Raw genomic sequence first — 15,964 nt, forward strand, 5'->3', positions numbered from 1 at the left:
AGGCTTTCAAATTCCTTTTTGCCTTATTTAAAACAGTTACACTGGATCTTCAAATGACAGTGTGTGAGGACTAACTAGAGGTTCTAGAAACGCAAAATTAAGTTTAACTTTAATGTAAAAATGACTAAGCCTGCTAATTCTAATATTTGGGTTGATGACCTAATTTTGTTATTTCTTATGGTACATATTCTGAACAGATTTTGTCATCTAAGTCAGCTGTTTCTGTAAACTGTTGTATTAAACCTATAAGCACATTTAACAAAAATGCACTCTAAAGCTATACCACAATAATATCAAATAAAATGTAATAAAATTAATGATATCAAGAAATGGATTCCTTGAAAAACAGAATATAAAATAGTTTGGCTTGATTTTCAAGAATGGTAAAGTCTTACAAAGGATCACTTACAAATCAACTATTGTTTTATGCCTGAAGAGGAAAATGGTACAGTAAATGTTCAAATAAATACAACTTACTTTATCATTTCAAAAAGCTTTGGATCTGAGACCTTGATATTTCGAGCCATATTCCATGAAAGATGAACCATGGGTACTATGGACTTTACGCTCTGCAGTTTATTCCACTCGTACCGTTCCACGGCCAATTTATATTGACAGGCTAGACCAAAACAAAGTTTCAGAAGCAATTAGTCAAGTTAAGAAATAAGTATCAATGGAAGCCAAAAGAATTCCATTGTAACACCAATTTATACCATTTAGAGCTAGATTAAACTCCATTTGCAATGACCCATTCACTGCAACTAGTCCTCAAGTCTATAAAGCTTCTAAAAAGTGTATTTATGAGGCTAAAAAACCTCACAGTACTGCAGCAGCAACAACTGTCTCTGAAAACAAGGAACTGGCAAGTGTTCAATTTTTATGGTGAACAGAGAGCAATATTTCAAAAAGGGTTACTTAATGCATTTTCAAGTATTTCAGATTAAAATCTATATTTGAAATGTCTGCATCTCACTCGAGTCACTCTTTATCATAATTTTACAATGCTATGTTACATAATTTGTCTTGAAAAGGAAGACTGCACCTTGACAGATCTGTGGCAATGAGTCAGACTTTTTCATTAAGCAGCCTACTCACTCCACCCTTTTTTAAAAAATGTTTTACAAAATCTACTGCGACCAAACATGTGAGCTCTGTGTCAGTCAATCAAACAAGCCTGAAGAGATACTATTTATTGCACCATAATGAAATAAAGACAAACTATTTAAGAAAACATGAGGTTTTTGGAAGCACATACTTTTCCAATGCTTGACAGAATCTCATTTTTGCTGTAAAATTTTCTTCCATTCTCACATCTAAAATCCTTCCAAAAGCATGGTGCAAAACTAAAGACTTCTAGAGTAGTAGGTCTGAAAAACCTAATACTCCTTTCTGAACAGAATTTTGAAATTGTTTGCATTTCCTGATGCTTTCACTGAATAGCAATTGGTAACCATTGGCTCAAAAAAGTTAGATTGAACAAGTCCTTAAACCTGTATGCCAGCTATAGTGCACTGTGCTGGGTAGAACAAATGCTGGGAGAAAAAGTTAAGGAATGGCCTACAAGGCAGTATATGAATTAATATAAACATTTTATTCTGCTTATGTTTGCTATACAGCTAATTTCTAGAAGCCCATTAAATGAACAAGTGGGAAGACTGCATTCTTGGTGCTTTCTCTTCCTGTTACCGATGGAATTATTTAAAACATGGCGTGTTGAAGCTTTAAAACACCATATGTTCTTTTTTTTTTAATCTAGTAAAGCATGGTCAGTTAGTAAGAAACGGGAGGTTTTGTGGCATATGTAGCATAGTATTACCTAATTACATACTTCAGCACAGGCACTATTCAGCCATACCTGTCAGAGGGCCAACATTCCACGCAATGTTGTTGCACCAGCCGATAGCTTGAACCCAATGAACGGTGCCAGCATTTATCCACACCAAATCCCCTGGTCTTTGAATAAACCTATAAACTGGGACATTGGCTTCATACAAATCTTCCAAGTTTGGCCACCAAGATCCCATCAGGAAATTCATATTATTCCTAAAACAATAGGAAAAATAAAGCCTTCAGCATTTATCAGCAGACGTATTAGTGGATGATACCTTAATAAACTTAATCACCATAAAATAAAATAAATGTTTTCTGCATCTAATCAGAGACCTGGGAGGACTGGTCAAAAGGGAAGTTTCATCTATAAAATTCCTGATCCTAATTCCACATTTCACATCCTGCAATACTTTAACACACTTAACCATCTAGCTGCCCATGTGAAGTCAGTTTATGGCTTCCAGTCATGTTCTGTTTTCCTTTAAGTTTTCCATTATTTGACTAACGCTGCAGCACAGAAATCCTTAGTCAGACCTAGCATGACACTGGTACCAATTGCTGCTTTTTTAACCAGTGACTGATGATAAATACAGCTAAACCAGCTCTCAGGAAAGCATTCTGTTTTGAACAATGCCAGCCATGTACTCGTACTGTCAGCGTATGCACAGGAAGCTTGAACACACAAGCAGTGACCTGTTGGTGCCATCTCAACTGTGATCCACAGGTCTGTGCTACGCTCAGCCAAGAAATGCTGAGCCTCCAAGAAGCATCAAAAAGCACTTCCATATGAATTTCTCTTCCACTGTGGTTATGGAAAATGCATACTTCTCTCCCATCCTTATCCCAACTTTATACTGTTTTTATACCGCGCCATGAGAGATCATTCACAATTCACAGTTTTCAAAGTGCCTGTTATCAGGCACTCTAGACATTTTATGAGGTCACCGGTATCTTATAGTTTCTCTGTCACCCTCAGGAGGACAGTGTCATGGTGGTAAAAGGCATGTCATCATCAGAGACACTGCAACTGCATCAGTGCAATTACATTTTTGAGATGTCTAATCTTGGTAAAGGTGGATGAAATAAGAAGAGCTGTCAGCAGATAGGCAAGAAAATAGTCACTGAGATGAATTTGCAGAGCTCTGGAAAAGTTCTAGAAGGAAAGTCAGTAATTTTCCCCCTTAAGTCTGAAAAAGGCAAAGAGAACTTGATAAAAACAGAAAACCAGCACGCCCAGCTTACTTTTCACAGAAGTCATTCATGACACCCCAATAGCTTTCAGGAACAACAAACCATTCACAGTCACCCGGGCCAATATTTATATTTACTGAACAAAAGTTGTTATTTTCTTGATGACCTGAAATTTATAGAGAAAAATAAATGCACTTTATGTAAGGCTGATCTATCAAAATAACATCATGAAAATGTGAAGTTACGATTACTAAAAACCCCCACATCATAGTTAAAGTATTTGTACATATTTTTTATATGACACTTACACACACTATTTAGGTGCTTCACAGCGTTAAGAAACGCAATTAAGCTACCAGTGACAAGAAAATTCTGCTTTTGTTCGTTTGTGAAAAATGAAAAGCTGGAACTATGAATCTTGCAAATCTGACAAATGCTTCAGCAGTTCCTTTTTTGTAGAAATAAATGCTTCAAGATGCTAAAGCTTAGATTTTGTGTATTATGATAGCTCTTGACAGTCCCAGTCAGGAGCAAAACTTCATGACTTCAGGCACTGAATAGACAAGTAGTAAGAAAATCTGTCCCAAAGAGCCTTCAGAATCAATGTAGAAATGCCAGTATTTTATCTTCTTTTGACAGCTGGAAAACTGAGCCATAATCCCTAATGGAATTTTCTGAAGTTGAACTTCAGTAAAAAAAAAAAAAAAAGACCCTGAAATTTAGTCCAGATCCATCAAGTCTCAATTCAGTGCCCTACCACAGCATTATTCATTATGGAGGTTGAGTCCTATCCTCAGACAATGAATAATCTAAAAAGTAGAGTATACTGCCTTCTACGATTGCAAAAGACCTACTTAGGAAGCCTAAAGAAACTTTCAAGGCATTTAAAATACAAATACTGTCCGAGTATATAAACCCATTCTCCTTTTCCCCTTACTATGAATCTACTATTGCATGCAAGAGGTTAGTATGGCAATTTCCTAGCACTGCAGAAATCCAAATATTTCCACTATAATGTAGTACTTTGTACACGCAGACTTCAGTTAATCAAGAAATTAAAAAAAACCTAAACCCTGAATATGTACCATTTTATCATGTTTAGGCATGCCTTAAGATACAGAAAAATCTGCAGTGCAGTTAAATCAATGCCACAGTAGTAAAACCTTATTTTTTTCATGCAAAGAGATTATACTCACCTGGTGTTCTGCTTCCCGGAACCTTCATGTACAACTGCACTGTGTTCATGCCGAGGATGGTATGACCAACATAGCTTAGAAGATTTCCTGCTAATACCACACGTACAAAAGCAGGAAGTTTTGTCAGTTCATGGAGTTGCAACTTCCACCTGCAGCAAAATAGCAAATTGACAAACCGTGAATCCATAAAACTCTTAGAAGAGTTTGGGAAATATAAATATTTTAAAAAGAAATGCCAGCATAGGACATGGAGGAGCAGATAACCTACTGCTGTATTACTTAGCATCACTTAGAAGAGAGGTTGAGACAAAGCAATACTCTCACTTGGCAGTTACAGAAATTTAAGTGATAATTTAATTCAAGGGTGAGCTAAAAAGCCAGGGTGACTGGACACACTCTCGCAGTTAGCCAGTCTGCTGACATTCTGCCAGAAAACTCTACTTGCAATTTACAGCTCATGTACATCTTTTCCAAGTGAAAACAGAACTGTGCTCTCCCCACACTCGAAGCCAGCCAGTCAGAAACTGTTAACCATGCCTTTAAGCCAAATGATATGATGCTACAACGTACATCAGGATGACTGTCCAAATACCCCCCAGCCTGTGCACACAATTGCCGTGACCAAGAATGGAGTTAACGACAGGCATGTGCTATGGAACTGAATGTTTGCATTAAGAAAAACACAGATCTTCAAAAACAAAAATTCCAAGACTTGAGTGTGGAGATCTGTAATGTCACCCAGGTATCTCTGCTACTCTTTCAATTTTAAAATATTTCCAAATACTATGACAAATCTGACAGGCTAGTTGAGGGGAAAGAGAGTTTTGTAGCAAAAGCCAACACCACTGATCCAAAGATCTGGCATCTACCTGGGATCCTACAAGGACTATTTGATGTATCAAAATCCAATTCCCTGTGACCCTCAGGTTAGTTATGCTTAGGTTAATTTAAAGTCTCTCTTCCAGTGGTTTGCTCGGAGTGCAAGTTCATTAGCCACAATTTTGTATCTACAGATGGAATTTTCTTTAGAAAAAAATAGCATCAACATTTAATATTTTATAACAATCTCTAATCACATGCATATATACGTACACTGATCTTTCAGTGACTATATCACAAAAGACCTCAGCATCTTAAGTGGGCCTTATTCAAACATCATAACCTTTTCTTCTGCTCTAATGACTGAAGTATATCAGAATCTTTGTACTGCAGCTGGCAGGATTGACAGCCTAGACATGCTGGCTCTTTTATGGAGATATATACTAAGTAGAGATTGAACCAAATAAAAATCATTACTGGAAAATAAAGCCATCTTTTCAGAGTATTTCTAATACTTTCTGATGTTCTTCTGAGCTCCCTTCATCAACTCACAGAAGTAGTAGTCTAAATAATGCTCGATTTATGCCTTATTTCACTGAGGTTCTGGAAGAGGTATCATGGCTTATCCACAGGTAAGCACTTGTCTGGTCTTTACTACGTATTTAAACCCTGTTCCTGGATAGAGAAGCAAGAGCTAAGGAAAAGTGGAAACGGAAACTATGACAGTAGGAAAAAAAGGAAACAAAAAGTAGCTAATGAAATATCTCGACAAACAAAAAAGAAAAAACCCTTTAATATTCCAATTTCTGGGCAAAGACTGAAAACACAGTACTGTCAGAGGTAACTGAAGCTGGAGGCAAGCAATTTAAAGCCTCAGAATAAAACAAAGGGAATGCGTTAGAAGAAGGACTACAAAGAACAGTTTCTGATGGATGTTTAAGTTAATTTCTGGAAAACTAAAGATTCTGGAAAGAAAAGCTTGAAGAGAGATTTTAGCATGTGAAAGACTCATAACAACAGTTTAAACACCAAAGGTAACACCTTTGGTGTAGAAATGGGGTGTGAACCGGACTGGGTTTGTCAACAGGCTGGCTGATGTCTCAGAAGTATGCATTGTTTTCCACGAGTGTCAGTATCTGTCAGTACACAGTGAGCAGGAGAAACTGTCATCAGCTTACTTTTTGTCATCTGACAGGTCGATGTTGGTCCCAAACTTGATTGTTTTAAAAGGTCCTCTTCTCCTCCTCCCAGAGCTGCAAATACAAAAAAATACAATAGGTGAATGTGAAAATGGGAACGATGTAAAAACCACGTAAAACCAACTACAGAAATAGCACAGTTATACCACACTTACTTATCAGAAGATGTGGATTCGTTATCTGAGTGGTCCTTGTGGTGACTCTTCTTCTCATTTTCCTCCTATAAAAGGCAATTGTGGAAATCTTTATTTTTTAATATATATATGAATACACATAAAAGTAAGAATATATATTGAAAAAATATAGGTATAAATTGATAACACGTTCACAGAGGTAAGTATATTTGTTTCAAGGTGCTGGTACAATTTTAAAACATCTGTATCTAAAATTTTACGTAAACGTCTAACCTGCAAACTTTTCCGCTAGCCTGCCTTACAGCTCTAAAAGAGTATGTTGGTTTGCTTCATTACGCAGGTGAACCGGAATCCAATCCTAAGGATTACTGTTAATTTTTTGAGACTAGAACATTTACCTTCCTTCAAAGTTAAGCAGTTATCCTGATATGAGGCTATGATGGGTAGTATTTATAACGTTAATTTTATAAAATCCATTATATAAAATACTTTTAATTTTTCATAGCCAAATGCTATTTTAGCACTGCAGTAGTTAGGACCATGACTAGTGGAAAAAATCTAACCAATATTAAATGATGTCATTTGATCTTTTTAGCAGTGTGTGCTCAAAACCCTATTCTAAAGACTTCTTTTTTTGGCAAGTATATGGACATAGAAGGAAAAAGAATAAGACAAAAAAGGAGGAAAGAACTGCCTGGAGGCTATTCAAAGATCTCTGCCTTTGAATGAGACTGTTGTTAAATCTCAAAGTGCCCTATGTACCTGAGAAAGTCTTATTCATCCTTTGAATGAAGGACAAAGAGAAACAAAAAAGAGGCTAGCGATGATGGATTTATCAAATACTGCAAGACATTTGAGAAAAGCAACGTAATAGTTGTCAGAGGAATTAAAAAAAAAAATATCACTTAGGGCAAGCCAAAAGGACTGTGTCTGTAGAAAGAAGAAATAAAGCTTTCATTTCAACAGTGTGAAAAGTCACCTAGGGACAGGTCAAAGCACTGCTAGGCAAAGGACACATGTACGCTGTCTTTCTGATTTCCAAGGGGAAAACAAAAATCATCATTATGAAAATTATTTTTATGTAGCATTTTTACCACAGATTTGTAACAGAGAAGAAAAAATAATTGGAGTATCTTGCACTTCATTTCTTGGTGCAAATCCATCATAGGCTTTCCTGATGACAAGCTGGTACGTGATCCATTAACCATTACATACGTTATTAAACACGAATATATATAATGTTCCAGTGAAATAATGTTCTGCTGCCCCTCTGCAATGATGTACAAGAATACAATGCCGGTACAACACCAGTAAACTTCAGTCGATATTCTACTCAAATTTATTACCACTGCAGAGGAAGAAAAATCCCATTTATGTCCCAAGCTCTTGATAACTTCAGTGCTCCCCACTTCCCAGTGGTATTCCTGTTTATTATTCCTGTATCAGTCTTGCTCAAAACCTTGTGACTACCTTCTCTCCTTTTTTCTTCAACTACCGATTAATTTCTTAATTTCTAACCCTTTCCTCTAATGCACAAAGTTTACATTTAGAATTTCCCTTTCCTTTCTTTCTGAAACCGTTGCTGGTTTCGTGCAATGGCAGTGAAAACTGCAATTGTCAATTCCCCATGTTGGGATCTTCCCTATATTCTAATTAACAGCTGGTCAAGAATATCTTTTTGTCTTAGCTCCACCTTAGCCTGATCTTTTTATAACACCAGATAACACAAGCCTCCGAGGAGTGCCCACAGCTAATTCCAAGTATGCGCTCACTACATCAGCAAAAATAGTAAATTAATCCAATAAAATAACATCTCAAAGATTTCACTCAGTCACACAGGTCAAAGAATCTCTAAACTGAACATAAACTGTCATGTTTGGAACCCAAAAAAAGACAAGTATGAGTACAAACTTCTAGTAAGCCACATCCAGATTAATTCAGGATACTATGCTGAACACAGAAATCTGATTTCAAAGTGCATGTGAAATTAGAAGCAATACAAGTTAAAAAAAAAAGGCACCATAGGGTCTAAATATTTTCACATGAATTTTGACATTATTACATGAAAGCTTAAGCTAACAAGCTTTTAAAGTATGTCATAGGCAGGAATTTTACATTAATAATTTCTGAGGAATGCCCTATATATACTATTCAACCCTCTATTCAAAAGATTTTGTGAATTTACCTGTGCTCTTCATGCTAACGGAAACACCTCCTTTGCCTTAAGAGCTTCTGTTTGTTTTCAACGGCCATTATTAACTGGTTCCTGAGTTAGTATAGAGTTTGTATATTATCACTTAAATAATAACAATGGACCTACCCTTAAAGACTCCTGAAATGAGGAGGCCTGGTACTGTGCATATTTAGCAATTGTTGTATGAGATCTACTGCTTTCACAACGCCAGATCTTCTTTGTTCCAGTGGGGTCCCAGTTTTCATCTGCTGGCTGCAGTAGTTGTGTCCGTACTTCTACTATGTGTTCATTATTTGCTTCTACCAATGTCTTAGTAGAGAAGAGTCCTAGATCTAAGAAATAGGAGTAAAATCCATAAATGACAGTTCAAATATAATAAAAAGTTTCAAGGAAATTAATAAAGTTATCTGAAGGATCAAACTAAAGCCTTTTTCCCCTCCTCAGCCTTCATAACACAGTCCACCCATAGGTTAATAATTAACATTCACGATTAACACTCACAAAGCTTTTCTGCACGTAACATTAGAAGCTCAGTAAAAAATTAGCAGCTACTGTATGGACTATATTCCCAGAGACATTTTACATGCCTTGTGTAAACAAATCTGCAAACAACGTTTAAACCTATTACCAATAGAGTATTTTTCAGACCAGAGTTTTATGAACGCCCTTCCATCACATAACACATTTCCTACCAATAGCGATAGTTTTTCTGTCTACAGAGTTCAAAACATTTTACACAGTCAGATTACAGATCATTAAATCTAAGCACAAAGATCTGTAGCCCTAGTTTTCACAGAAGAAAAGTCTATCTGTAAGCTTCCAACATCTTCAGCTCAGCTCCCCTCTGCTCAGTAAAATATGTTGGGTTTTGGTTTGGTGGTTTTTTTTGGAATGATCAAGATTAGAAACAGCAGCAAACTGAGAAATAATGCATTAAGCTAATTATTTGGAATACACAAAAAATATAGCATTAAAAAAATAAAATATTAACTTCTAAGAACTGGAGACATCTTTTTAAAAAACACATATATTTTTTCCTCAGTAAAAAGGCATATAAATTAAACTTACCTAATTTAAGCGCTCCAGCAAGGCCACGTATTACAGTAACAGGGTTGTTTGGATTTGTACAAAATTGATGTAAAGGTGGAAAGAAAGCATCTCGTTTGTTTTCCAACTGTAAAATTATAATGGAATATTAGATGGCAGATGGATTTAGACTCCTTATTTGTAAAATAAGAAAGAATTATAAAAACCGAGAAAAAACAGAAAGGCAGCACAAATTTCCTCCGTTCCCCTGCACTGTGGGGAATGAATAGCTACATCATATAACCTTTTCCATGCTAAAAGACGGGTTCGCTTCTGAAATCGTTACTGCCATTTATTCCTTGGCACAAATTATTCCCAGGTTGCTTCGGCTCCTGCAACTCATGTTTCCTGAAGTTGCTTTCTTTATCTGACAGTAGCCTTCTACACCCCCTAAATCTACAGAAACCTCTGAAGAGCAATACAATAATCTAACTTTCTTTTCAAAAGTCAAAAAAGCTAATTCCACTGATAACACACACAAGAAATAGGATAGTTAAGACGACTACTCTCGCAGTATATTTCATGTTAACCAGAAAGGCTGACGTGATTTTCTCATGCTTTTGTGAACCTATTACCTCAACCTTATGCTATGGCATCTTTTTTTTTTTAAATTGTTATGCATTTTTTAAAATGCTGAAGACATCTCTTACCATCAACAGAACACAATAGAGAGGTCCCAAATACTGGGAGGCACAGTGGCACATCTACACAGCATGCTGCAGCACGGTGACTTACCAGCTTTGCATGGACACAGAGCTGCGACACGCTTTTAGTAAGGTAGATCAGTTCACATGCAACACCTGGAGGACAGCTGGAAGCACTACTGCTTCAACTTAACCTAGCTCTCAGGCAGACTGTTTCCGTACTATCAGACCAAAGCTCCGACTGCGGCTGGTCCCCAGGTTGAGCTGACTGAAAGCTAACTTGAAGTTTTCATGCTGGCTGTAAGGACATCCTGTCATTTATTCTCCTCTTGCTATGAAAGCTTTCTAAAACTCTTCATAAAGCTACCATGAAACTTTGTTTCAGAAGAGGAGTTTTACGGATTGCACAAGAAAATACTACGCAACTAAAACCAGGCTTTACCTAATGACATTTTAACAGCACCTCAACTTCCATTACTTTTTTCTTTACTGTATTTTGAAGCAGACTGTTAAGAGAGTTTAATTACTTGCTTATTTATACTGAAACTGTCACTTGCAAAAAATGTATATACCTGATTGAAATATTGTGCATTGTACCCAATGAACCGTTTTGCTTATTCTGCCAAAATTTTGAGTATTAAAAATAAACAAAAAAATCCAAAGCTGTTTTCCCTCGTTTACTGAAGTTTTTAATTTATAAGTACTTTAAGAGTCTAGCTATGTCTCAGAATTTTCTTTAAGATTAGCATTTTTCTTGCTTATACAATAGTTGGGAGACCACTGTAATTAGAATTCAGCTAAAAGAGTGCATCTTTAAAATAATTAAATCATGTCATTCAGATATCCAGATATTCTAAAAGACAGCCAATGCAATTCTATCATTAGAATTACTTACATAAATACTAGGTGTAGGTGGATTCAGCTTGTCCTTTGGCAAGGGAGGGTATGGTGGAGGCGGTGGTCGTGGAGGTGGGCATTTGTCCAATAGAATACTACTGTTAGATAAGCCATTTTTACCCAGATTCCTAAAAGGAAAGAAGAGCTGCCTCTGTCAATACTTGACAAATAAAATAAGTACAAACTTGTGCATCATCTTTCTGCAAAATAATGCTGTATAAGGAGAAAACATAATTCAAGATGCAAATAAAGCTCATATACTTTAATCAAGAATTCTCAGTGTATAATTTGGTATAATTCAAAATAATTTCCACTCTGCCTGCCAAATCTGCAACATCACCACTATTAGTTACAAATCTAGCCATTTGAAATAAAATATGACTCATTTGACAAAATTTAAGAGGGAAAGCAGGTTTCAACTAGAAATAGAGAAGACCCTTATTAGGCTGGCACTGGCTGGCCGACGATCATTCGTGGCAGTTGAGATAACGCAGTCTGGTAACGCTGTGGCAGAGCATGAAGCCAGAAAATGACAATACTTCAGCCAAAACACTGCTGACCCACGGAAACCAACTACACCTACACTAACAGCCCTAAACTGAAGAACCACCTGTCCCCTTCCGATCTGCACATTTTGAAGCCAGAAGGAGCCACTGCTGCATAATCCATTTGTTTGAGCAACAAAGGAAAGGACCTACTTTGAGCAAGTTGCTGTGTTAACCAACACCCATTTATGTACTTGATTAACAACCTACGTGTATTTTGCAGACTTTCCCTGGAGATTTCCAGGCGTGTATAACCCACCATATTTGTGTTAACTTCCTCTATAATGAAAAATCTGCATTCAGAGCTTAGTCTATATTCACTTTCCAGTCACTAACATCAGAAAAGTATTAACAAAACCATCCCTTAAATGTTTTTTTTTTGTTTAAAAAGATGACTCAACTATTTCAAAATTCTACCACTAAACACTATTCAAATATTCCAGCCTCATTAGATTCACCAGTAGTTTCCATCTATCAACACCTCATTAAATGCAATGTTTCTAATGTATAATTTAATCACGTGTATTCATAAAACTCACCAGTTACGGAACAGTTGTTCTGGTAACAACAGTCTTCAACAGAAAACACAGCTGACTGATACTAGATCAGACTCCCAGCAATAAAGCTTGTCTCTAAAATGCAGAAACTGTGATACTGGCACTGAGAAACATCACAGGACTGAACACTGACGTGTGAGAGCACGGCTTCAAATCAAGCTACCGCAAACCACGAATATGATTGACTTGGTGATTAAGATTAGATCAGACTGACGGTTATGACAAACACTTTAAAGAAAATGAGCAAACTTTTCATGTACCCCGGGCTACAGCAAAGATGGGCATCCTGACAAACTGGTGCTCTTCAAGACAAACAAGTCAGACAACAAAGTTGGGAACTTAGGCCAGCTTTCTAACTCATACATTTTTCTCACAACAGAGCAACACAATTACAAAGAAGACCACTGAAGTACTAAAAAGATTTGCTACTGGCACCTGAAATGAAGTGGTGTGAGCATCTAGCTCAGCCTTTCCACCTCTGGAAATACAAAGCTAATATGGCGCAAGAAAAGTCAAAGACACTTTCTGACCACAGCAACCGTGAGGAAAATCTCCCATCTCTGTTTCAAGAGTGCATTTTTTGTGATAGGATTTCACACTCGCTGAAAGGCAACAGATGCAATGCTTGAGAAAAACCAAGCCTGCTTCAGGCCCCGAAAAGAAACTGGATGCCCAAACAGTCACCTACACCACAGTGATGGAGAAATGAAGAGAAGGACAGGCGTCATTCATTTAAATTGACTTCCCAGAGGGAATTGGCAGGCAGGAGAACACCCTTCCTTCCTGCAGAGGGGGAAGAGAAGGCAGGAGCAGCTGTCAGCCTCAGAAAGGTAAGGACAGGGATGCACGCTGATGTGCAGCATCGCCTTGAGCCAAAGCTACATGCAGCTCTCAGTCCACTGCAATTTGCTCGATGGCTAAAAGCAACAACAACTCGTGCAACTGCTTTATGCTGCTATGAGTGACAACCACCACTACGGCTGAAATTGGTGCCTGGATTTCAAGTAATTCAGGGATGTCTTGAATAATCAATCACCAGACTCATTAAAACACCCCCCCTCCCCCGTTTTACTGCTTTCTAGGGTACATTCCCACACCTTCTAAAAAGAGCTTCAAGCCTTCAGTCTTAGGGAACAACCTTCTCTCTGTACCTCTCTGTTTTGGCTGTAACAAAACTCACAGTTAACCAGAAAGAGAGGCGTGACCCAATTTGCTTCACAACAGTCACTCGGTCTGTGCTTTTAGCAAATATTAACACAAATAATTTAATGTTATCTAGGCATTTCTTGAACAAATGGAGACTGATGGCTAAGCCTGAGGTGATGGCTTCGTCCATCTACCACACTTCTTCCCTCAAGTTTACTGTCTCCACTTCATGGACAAACAAGTAGCTTCTTACACAGCTGGGACATCTGGGAAGATGGATTCCAGCTGCTCTAGCCTTAGAAACTCCCCTGTCATATCCTTCTATCACTATCAAAAACTAAATAAAACAAGACCAAAAGCTGACCCCAAGGCAGTATCACTGAAGCATTTACCATTACATGAAACTTTATCAGGCAACAGTTGCTATACACTTCACCGGTGCTGTACTGACTCTGTGTCATCCTCGCTGACTTAAAAAAGGTATCATTCAAGTTTAAAGCCAACTGTGTGTTACACAGCTGTATTACTTTTAACTCTATTTTTTTTATAAGAACTCTTAACGCATCAAGAATATTAAAGCTAACATGAGAAAACTTATTTTCTAAAAACCAGGTATCTTTATCATTATTAATCTCCTCAGTAATTTTATTATTTCATTCAAGCCTATGTCAGACTGAGAGGATTAAGTCTGTTTCCCAGAAAGTAGTTCCACAGAGCTCTTCAAGTCCTCTGGAACTTCTTCTGTTTTCCAAGAACTGTAGAAAAAATCTGTACGAACAATAAACAACAATTCTCTGGCCTGCTCTTTCAGAGCTCATGGATATACGTTACCTGGGCCTCTGACTTAAAAATGCAAAATTTAAGTATAACTACTGTGTAACCGTCTCCTTGACTGCTGTGAAAACAGGGAGTTGTGTTCGTGTACATCCTGTGATGTGAACATCATATCTGTCTTTTTCCCAAGCACAGAACAAAAATATTTACTGAACTCTCTTGCCTCTATCAACTATTCTAATAGCTCTGTGCAGTCTAAGCATTACTGCCTTTTGCGTTTCTTTTTTCATTCTTGGTTATAGTGTTCCTCTTCCAAACTCCATTTCAGTTTTCTAGAACTCTCAGCTTTTGAAAAATATTTTCCCTTTTTGTTTTTAGCTGGGAGATTTTGACTTCTTGTTGATCATGAAAAGTTCCTAAACAATTTCCAATTATCCACACATTTGGATTTTAGGTACACTTTGCAGGCCAAAACAGAGTAAGTTACAATCATTTGCACTAAGCGGTTATTTTTGTTGTGAAGTCAAAGTGAATTTTTATTTAGGGATTAGCTGTAAGAGAATTAACAGGGTTTCACTACTCAAGAGATTATAGTTACTCTGAAGAACAAAATTATTACGCTCCCTTCCTCAATTAAAAACCGTATTTAGCATAAATATACCAAACTGTGAATTTATGGCATACTTTCTCAAATCTATCAGAATTAATTAATCTACAAAGAAAGAACAAAACATTTAAAAAATGTACCTGCAGAAGGAACCAGTTGAAGCACTGGGATGCACAGTACTTTCCTGATCCAGTCCTGATCCAAACCAGAAACCCCAGCCTTTCTTAACAATTAGTGGATACAATTAATTGCTTTCATACTGCAAGTTATTACAAAACCACAGAAAAATGTCTGTCAACACCCATCACCCTGGGAAGGAGGTGGTTTCTCACAATACCTAACTTCAGCTCTCTGAGGCTCACCTCCCCAACCTGCTTCCACAGCCAGTAGAGAGAGAGATGAGCTCTCGAAGGGGAATATAAAAAGTCGAGTCATCCCCAAACGCAAGTAATGCCAGGTAATTATACAACCTCTTTACCATGCAATTCTCTACCCCAGTCTTTCACAACCAGGTACTAGCTGGCAGTACTCCCGGAGACCTTTGCTTTTTTAAACCTACAGAAAATCCTACATTAGAATCGTGGATTTTCTCATTATGCAAATGTATTTCTAATAAGTTTTTAATTCTGTTCTGGTTTTGACCTCAATAGTATAGGCTGGCAATGAATGTCATAGGTTAATTATACGTTATGTAAGAAGTAATGTTCCTTTTTTCTTTTCTTAACGACTTTTACATCTTCCCATTTCATTTGCTAATCACCTTGTTCTTAGGCTATAAGACAAACAGAATCTCATTAATAATTTATGTAAGAAAAGCATTATAACAAGTGGTACCAAAATTTTGCCTTTGACCCAAAATCTCCCAATAAAACATGAATCACTTGTGTTGGTTTTCCTTGTAAGAACAAAACACAAACTTATTCCAGCTCCTCTCTCCATAAAGTACTTACCCTCAAACAGATTTAGGTTCTTTGTCTGCAGAGTCCCCAAACCAGTGATTCCTTAACTGACTTCACAAAGCAGGCTGAACTGACAGGGAGCAGCACCTTTAGAAAGCTCAGCCCAAGGCTGGTTCTGACCCAGGCTTCAACGTAAGAGCCCACTGAGCAACGAGCTGTTTGTTCACCTCAGTCTCGGCATTGCTT

General features: G+C 37.3%; 1 protein-coding gene across 5 annotated transcripts in view; it reads right to left on the minus strand.

Annotated features, from left to right (window-relative positions):
- KDM6A (lysine (K)-specific demethylase 6A) overlaps window positions 1-15,964 on the minus strand; it is a 77,806-nt gene that overhangs the window by 9,051 nt on the left and 52,791 nt on the right. For all 5 annotated transcript variants that reach the window (XM_010142872.1, XM_010142873.1, XM_010142870.1 and 2 more), the window contains 9 exons: window positions 11,189-11,318; window positions 9,632-9,737; window positions 8,690-8,895; window positions 6,391-6,455; window positions 6,215-6,289; window positions 4,218-4,366; window positions 3,073-3,187; window positions 1,856-2,043; window positions 478-619 (listed from right to left, as the gene is read on the minus strand). In XM_010142872.1, the coding sequence (XP_010141174.1) occupies window positions 478-619; window positions 1,856-2,043; window positions 3,073-3,187; window positions 4,218-4,366; window positions 6,215-6,289; window positions 6,391-6,455; window positions 8,690-8,895; window positions 9,632-9,737; window positions 11,189-11,318 (1,176 nt within the window). The remainder of the gene's footprint in view (window positions 1-477; window positions 620-1,855; window positions 2,044-3,072; window positions 3,188-4,217; window positions 4,367-6,214; window positions 6,290-6,390; window positions 6,456-8,689; window positions 8,896-9,631; window positions 9,738-11,188; window positions 11,319-15,964) is intronic.

This window comes from Buceros rhinoceros, unplaced genomic scaffold, assembly GCF_000710305.1.
Source record: "Buceros rhinoceros silvestris isolate BGI_N320 unplaced genomic scaffold, ASM71030v1 scaffold14559, whole genome shotgun sequence".
Taxonomy (NCBI): Eukaryota; Metazoa; Chordata; class Aves; order Bucerotiformes; family Bucerotidae; genus Buceros; species Buceros rhinoceros.